Source organism: Octodon degus, unplaced genomic scaffold, assembly GCF_000260255.1.
Source record: "Octodon degus isolate 3935 unplaced genomic scaffold, OctDeg1.0 scaffold00026, whole genome shotgun sequence".
Lineage (NCBI taxonomy): Eukaryota > Metazoa > Chordata > Mammalia > Rodentia > Octodontidae > Octodon > Octodon degus.
The window spans coordinates 11,837,310-11,844,881 of record NW_004524602.1 but is presented as its reverse complement, the minus strand read 5'-3'; the positions used below and the strand labels follow the sequence as shown (position 1 = coordinate 11,844,881).

Sequence of the window (7,572 nt, the reverse complement as noted above, 5' to 3'; positions counted from 1 at the left end):
GCGGTCCCTGGGCTTTGCTAAGCTTGTTCTAAGTAGGTGCTTTAGACCACTGAGCCATCTCACCAGCCCTGTGAACTCTATATTAAGTGACAAATAGACCGCAGACATGTTTCCTATAGAACAGTAGTGGCTATCTTTTCCAGAATTGTGGCACAAATTAAGTTCATGAGCAGAGATACCACTGCGTATTATTTTCTCCTCCTCCTTTTCTTCCTCCTCTTCTTCCTCTTCCTCCTCCTTCTCTTCCTCTTCCTTCCCCTCCTCTTTCTCCTCCTCCTTCTTGTCATCCTTTTTCTTTGAAAGGCTCATATACTTTTGAAGCCTAACAGGCTGAGAGACGTGATGCCTTTCCCCCTTTTTATTTTACAACAAATACTGAGCAGATGATTTTTCATACACTGACCTTACATATGTACATTTGGAATTAGAAGTGATGGGCTGGGCATGGTAGTGCACCCCTGTAATCCCAGAACTTGGGAGACTGAGGCAGGAGGATTGTTGTGAGTTCGAGGTCTGCCTGGGCTACAAAGTAAGCTCATACCCACCCTGAACTGCATAGTGAGATCTTGTCTCAAAAAGACAGAAGGAGGGGGGAAGGAGAGAGGGAAGGAGGAGAAGGAGCACAAGAAGAAATAGAAATGAGAAGTGATGGGGCCAGGAAGATGGCTCAGTGGAATAAGCACTTCTCTGGCAAGTGCAAGGGCCTGAGTTCAATCCCTGGTTGTGCAAAAAAAAAGAGAGAGAGAAGTGAGATCTGGTGGCACATGCTTATACTATAACCCTGGCACTCTGGGAGGCTGACAAAGGAGGATCACAGCTTTAAGCCCAGCCTGGCAATTTAGCAACTTAGCAAGACCCTGCTTCAAACTAAAAAATAAACAGAGCTGGGACTCAGGTCTTGGGCTCAAGCCCTAGTCCTATGGGGGAAAACCCCTAGAAATTAGTTACTGTCAACCCCTCTAGAATACCCTAGACCTATGTACACAAAAAATAAAAAATTAAAAACCCACAAGTTTTTAATTTGTACAGTATGTCCAAATGAGAAACAGGTATGTGAGAAAGTGCTTGAGTTAGTTAAATAGTACAAAATATAGTCACACTGCGGTACCACTGCCTACCCACCAGAAGGACTAACTTGAAAGGTTTGTTTTGTCTTTTTGAGACAGGGTCTTACTGTGCAGTTGAGGCTGGTCTTAAGTTCAGTTTGTAGCCCTGGCTGGCGCTGAACTTGCAACGATCCTTCTGCATCAGCTTTTTAAGTGCTGGGTTTACAGGAGCACAGCGCTATGCCCTGTTCTTAAAAGATTGAAAAATTACTAATGTACATTTTGCTTAGATCCTTAACTAATCAGTATATTTATCTTTATTTGTTTAAAATTTAGGATATCCTGGTTTGATTTGGTTTGGTTTTCTATTCAGTGCTGGAGACTGAGCCAAGGGCCTCTTGTGTGTGAGGCAAGTGCTTTATCAACAAGGTAATAGCCCAGGCTTACGCTGCATTATTTTAATGACCAATGAAGTTGCATACCCTATTGTGTGTCTGCTGGTCATTTGGATCACCTTTTGTTACGAAGTTCTCGCTTAGGTCTTTTGCCCGTTGCAGGTATGGATGTGTGGTGCTGGGGGTCTAACCCAGCCCTTGCATATCCTGAGCAGGTGCTTCCACCACTGGGCCACAGCCCCAGTACTCCATCATTTGTTGGTTGTCTTTTTTTTTTTTTTTTGCAGAACTGGGGATTGAACTCAGGCTCTTGCGTTTGCCAGCCAAGTGCTTATTCTACTGAGCTATCTCCCCAGTCCCTGTTGGTTATCTTTTTATTAATTTCTGATTTAGTAAATTGTTTATTCATTGTGTTCCATATTCACAGATGTCATCTGCTTTTCCCAGCAGATTTTTTTTGTTTTGTTTTTCAGACAGAATTTTTTTTTTTTAATGGAACTAGGGATTGAACTCAGGTCCTTACACTTGCCAGGGAAGCGCTTATTCCACTGAGCCATCTCCCCGGCCCTGAGACAGAATTTTGTTATATAGCCCAGATTGGCCTTAAACTCACAGTGATCCTTCTGCCTCCGGACTCCCAAATGCTGAGATTACAAGTATACACTGCCGCTTCCAGCTAGCCAAATGTCACTGAGGAATTCTTGATCTCCAATTTAGCTGTGCTTTAAAATCTCCAATAAAGAGCTTTCTCTTCACTTCGCTTCCCTCCCTTCCTTCTTCCCTCCCTCCTTCCTTCCCTCCCTCCCTTTCTTCCTTCCTTCCTTGCAGTAGGGTCTCACTGTGTAGTCCAGGCTGTCCTTGAACTCACTGTGTAACCCAGGCTGGCAGTGCTCGTGGTGATCCTCCTGCCCCAGCCTCCCTAGTGTTGGGGTTACAGGCATGTGCTAACCATGCCCAGCTAAACAGCTCTAACATTTAGCTTTCACCAGCTGTATGGTTAACTGAGAACTACTAACAGAAGGGGCAAGGTAATTGATGATTAGCTTGTTTTTCAAGAGTATCGTTGTTTCTCAGTCCTTGATTATAAGCAATTTGTATTTCTTCCTCTCTTCCTTCTTTTGTGGTTCTTAGAAAGTATATAAGTCATTACTGGACAGAACTAAAGATTTTTCTCCTCCTTTTGATTCTTTCCAGTGTCATAATTTGATGTTTTTGTATCATTAGGCACAAGAGAACAGCAACTCTGTAAAGAAGAAGACAAAGTTTGTCAACTTATACACAAGAGAAGGACAGGACAAGCTTGCGGTCCTGCTTCCTGGTCGCCACCCCTGTGATTGCCTGGGCCAGAAGCACAAGCTCATCAATAACTGTCTGATCTGTGGGCGGATTGTCTGTGAGCAAGAGGGTTCTGGGCCCTGCTTATTCTGTGGCTCTCTGGTGAGGTGGTTTTCTATTTTGTCTTACTAAGCTTTGTTTTAATACACAGGGCCATTGACATCTTTAGTAATTTCTGTTTTTCTTAGTAAATTTCTTCCCTAAGATGTCCAGGAATCTCTACTAGCAGATATTTGATTAATCTGAAACCCAAGGTTATAGCTAGCACTTAGGCTATTAATAAAGGCTTATTAATAAAGAAGGCTTTAAGAACATATATTGTCTTGCCTAGCAAGCTGGGAGCTTTGGGCTCAGTCCTTGGCACCAAAAACAAAAAATAAACCTCTCCTACGAACATGTATTGTCAAGTGAGCCAAGTCTGTATCAGATTAATTTTAATTAAGAGAAACTTTATTTTATTTATTTATTTATTTATTTATTTATTTATTTTTTGCAGAACCAGGGATTGAACTTTGCCCGTTGTGCTTTCCAGGCAAGCACTTATTTTACTGTGCTATCTCCCTGGTCCCTCAAAGAAACTTTAAAACCTGAAATGTAAGAATTTTTTTGTAGATGGTGTCAGATGGGGCTCAGATCTGTAGGACACCGAGACACAGTGACATAAGTCTCATGTCACTTCAGCTCCTCTTTCTAGGACACTGCCTTGTTAAAATCTGCTCTATGTGGGAGAATGACCTCAGAGTGTAACAGCAATGCCTCACTCACAAAACCCTAATGAACTGGCCAGAAAGCTCATCTGACGCTCATGGGCTAGCTGGCAGAAGCAGTGGCATTTGATGTTGGTGAAGGTGTTCATTTTATATTGATTTATTTTCTCATCTCTGGTGGGGCCCTTCATTGTTGCTTATACTCAGAATAAGCCATGAATGAAGTGAAAAAATATAATTCTTTTTTTTGTGTGTGTGTTTTAGGGAAGGGTCTACAGGGTCTCACTACTAGTTTGAACTCATAGTGATCCACCTGTTTACAGTTTCCCAAGAGCTGGGATTACAGGCACGTGCCACCACACCCAGTCTCAATTGCAGTCTCAGTGCACCCCAGTGGTGGGGCCAGCACGGTAGGCCCAGGGATTTAACCCCCAGTCTTTGCGCCTGCTTGCAAGAACTTAATCCACTGAGCTATTTGGCCCGCCCTTATAATTCTTATAAACATGTTCATCAAATGGCAGTAAATCTGGCAGGAATACTGTTGCTATTCAGAGAACTGCTAGGAAGTTCTCTTCGGTCCCTTAGACCCTTCAGTGTATGAAACAAAGGGAAAGAAAGCAGATTGGCCAGAGTCGCACAGTTTTACAAGCTTCATATAACGCTTCTTGGCATACTTCTTACAATTGCAGTAAATTCATAATAAACAGAGCCTTTTTTTTTTTTTTCAGAACCAGGGATTGAACCCAGGCCCTTGCGCTTGCCAGGGAAACACTTATTCCACTGAGCCATCTCCCTGGCCCCAATTTGCTTGCTTGACAGAATCTAAGTTGACCAGGCTGGGCTTGAACTTGCAGTCCTCCTGCCTCAGCCTCTCAGTGTGCTAGAATTATAGGCATGTGCCACCATGGCCAGGTGGCTTTTTATTTCCCTGAATAGATTTGTGATAGGTAGGTAGTGTTTGAAGTAAAGATACTAAATATATGTAATTGGTTTGGGGACATAGCTCAGTAGTAGGGTTCTTGCCTAGCATGTCTGAGGTCCTGAATTCTGTCCCAGTTGTTACACAAACACAGACAATGTATATATTTGCGTATATATGGTATAAAACCTAGACTGATTTTCTCTTTTTATTTTCTTTTGCAAAAACCTGGGCTAATTCTCATGGATGGCACTGTAATTTGCTTTTTCTGGCTCTTTCTAGTAAAATAGCTGCTTGTAATTTATCTTCTCAGTTTTAGATTTCTTTTTTTTTTTTTTTTTTTTTTTTTTTTTTTTTTTTTTTTTTTTTTTTTTTTTTTTAGATTTCATTATTATGAGAAGTTTCTTTTCCTTTTCTTTTTGTCTTTTTGAGACAGCATTTCACTATGCAGTTCAGGCTGTCCTTGAGCTGACTTAGTAGCTCAAAGTCAAACTCAGCAATCTCCCTGCCTTGGCATCCCAAGTGCTAAAGTTATAGGTGTGTGCCACTATACCCAGCCTACAACCAAGAGACAGCCAGAAAAAAGTCTTGCATGATTTTTCTTTTTTCAAAGTTTTATTGATAAACAGCAATGAGACAGTTTCAAATCAAGTCGGAAGTACAGTTTCAACAAATAATACACTGCATATATTCTTCTTAGTGGTTAATTGCTGTACAAGATTGCATGATTTTTCTAGTATTCTCAAAAGAGGCAAATATTTGTCTTTTGAAAGTAGATTAATGTTTGTCTTTTAAATTATCAGGTCACAGGGCCGGCCAGATAGCTCAGCAGACTAAAGTGCCTGCTTAAGCAGAGCATAGCGACCGGCCGGGATTCCATCTCTGGCCTGCCATGCCAGCCCCACCCCAGGGGTGTGCTGAGACTGGGCATGGTTGTGCACGCTTGTAATCCTGGTGCTTGGGAGGCTGAAAACAGGAGGATCACTATGAGTCCGATCTGTGTAGTGAGACCCTGTAGACCCTGTATCAAATACATAAATAAATCATCAGTTCATGCAAGGATACACGCATACCTGCAGTAAGGTAAATTTTTATATAGGCAATAAAAGAGCATATAGCACTCTGCCGAATGAGGCAGGATGAGCACCAGGAGTTCAAGGCCTGCCTGCCTGCGCTACATAATGAGACCCTGTTTCAAAAGCACCCCCCAAAATAATAGAGAACAGTGCACAGAGAACTTGGGTAAAACTAATGTGATGCATACATATTGGTACTTTGCATAAAGACACTGACAATCTCATTATTTTACTGTCATATCTATAGTTTGATGTTACTTTATACTAATGTGAGGTACTTTTTTTTTTTTTTTTTGTCTTTTGAGACAGGGTCTTGCTATGCAGTTTAGGCTGGCCTTGAGCTGAGCTCACTTTGTAGCCCAGGCTGGTCTTGAACTCGAAACAGTCTTCCTGGCTTAGCCTCCTAAGTACTGGGATTACAGACATGTGCCACCATGCCAGGCCTAGATATTTTTAAAGTATATCAAGCCAGTGACATAATTTATTGGATCATATATCTTGCTATTTTACAGGTATGTACTCATGAGGAGCGAGATATTTTACAGCGTGACTCAAACAAGAGCCAGAAGCTGCTAAAGAAGCTCATGTCAGGTAACCTGCAGTCTTCTCATTGATCACTGTGTACATTTTGGTTTATTTGTGATTGTATTTATTTATTTATTTTGTGTGATTTTCTTTCTTTCGTCTAACATGGTATACCACTTTATTTGTTCATTACTCAGCAAGCGTTTTTAAAAGTTATTAGTAAAACGACATAACATTGCACAACAGAGCTGGGGAAATGGCTCAGTAGAATAAGTGCTTGCCTGGCAAGCGCAAGGGTCTGAGTTTAATTCCCGGTACTGCCAAAAAAAAAAAAAAAGAATTTTTTTTAAATTAAAAAAAATAAAAATTGCACAACAAAATGAATCTAATAGGGGCTGGTGAGATGGCTCAGTGGTCTAAAGCACCTACTTAGAACAAGCTTAGCAAAGCACAGGGACTGCGGTTCAATCCCCCAGCACCACATGCCAGCCAGCCCTGCCCCCTGGTGGGCCGAGCTGGCCACACACACACACACACACACACACACAAATAAATAAAATTTTTTAAAAAATGAATCTAATACTATTGTATTGGATTATAGCACAAGGAGTAAAATTAATACACATGACCACGTTCATATAAATAACAGGATAATTTACAAAATGGAGAAGAGACAGTTCTCTTTTTTTCAGTGCTACAAATAGCTTTTTGAACTGGGGATTGAACTCAGGCCCTTGCGCTTGCCAGGGAAGCGCTTATTCCACTGAGCCATCTCCCCGGCCCCAATAGCTTTTTATTGAAAGGTAAAAGTTTGCATTTGGCATGCTTTTGCAAAGTTAATGTGATCTTTGCTGTTGTATGCGTGCTGATAATTTTCCAAGCTTTGGCTCATGCATCATAAGTTTGAGAGGGGCCAGGGAGATAGCTCAGTAGAATAAGCTTTTGCCTGGTAAGCGCAGGGTCCTGAGTTAAATCCCTGGTACCAGGAAGAAAAGAAAAAGAAGAAAAAAATCGTAAGTTTGAGAGCAACACATGTAGCACTCAGGTCATTGAGAAGAGACAATTCTTTTTTTTTTTTTTTTTTTTTTTTTTTTTGGTGGTACTGGAGATTGAACTCGGGACCTTGCACTTGCCAGGCAGATGCTTAGTTTTCTGAGCTATCTCCCCAGCCCTGAGAAGAGACAATTTTTATAGAAGAATTCTCACAAATGAAGTACAGGAAGCAAGAATAATAGATAAGTACCATGAGAACAACACAGTAGTAATCTGCTACCAGTAAGATCCTTGATGCCTGCTAAAATTATTGACAGAAAATTTACGAATAATAAATTTGAAAGACCATGAAAGACAAGACTGAAGAAATTCTACAGGGCCAGGGAGATATCGCTCAGCAGTCTAAGCACCTGCCTGGCAAGCACAGGTGCCCTGGTTCAACCCCCGGGTACTGCACGCTGTGCTGGCCTTGCGCACTGAGCTGGCCAGCACGACCAGCACATCGCTGAGTCTGAGCTGTGTAGAGAGACCCTGTACCAAATACATAAATTTTTTTTTTTTTTTTTTTTTTTTTTT

At 41.4% G+C, this 7,572-nt stretch overlaps 1 protein-coding gene across 3 annotated transcripts in view; it reads left to right on the top strand.

Annotated features, from left to right (window-relative positions):
• Trip4 (thyroid hormone receptor interactor 4) overlaps positions 1-7,572 on the top strand; it is a 111,205-nt gene that overhangs the window by 11,402 nt on the left and 92,231 nt on the right. For all 3 annotated transcript variants that reach the window (XM_023712665.1, XM_004628821.2, XM_023712666.1), the window contains exons 4-5: positions 2,666-2,878; positions 5,991-6,069. In XM_023712665.1, the coding sequence (XP_023568433.1) occupies positions 2,666-2,878; positions 5,991-6,069 (292 nt within the window). The remainder of the gene's footprint in view (positions 1-2,665; positions 2,879-5,990; positions 6,070-7,572) is intronic.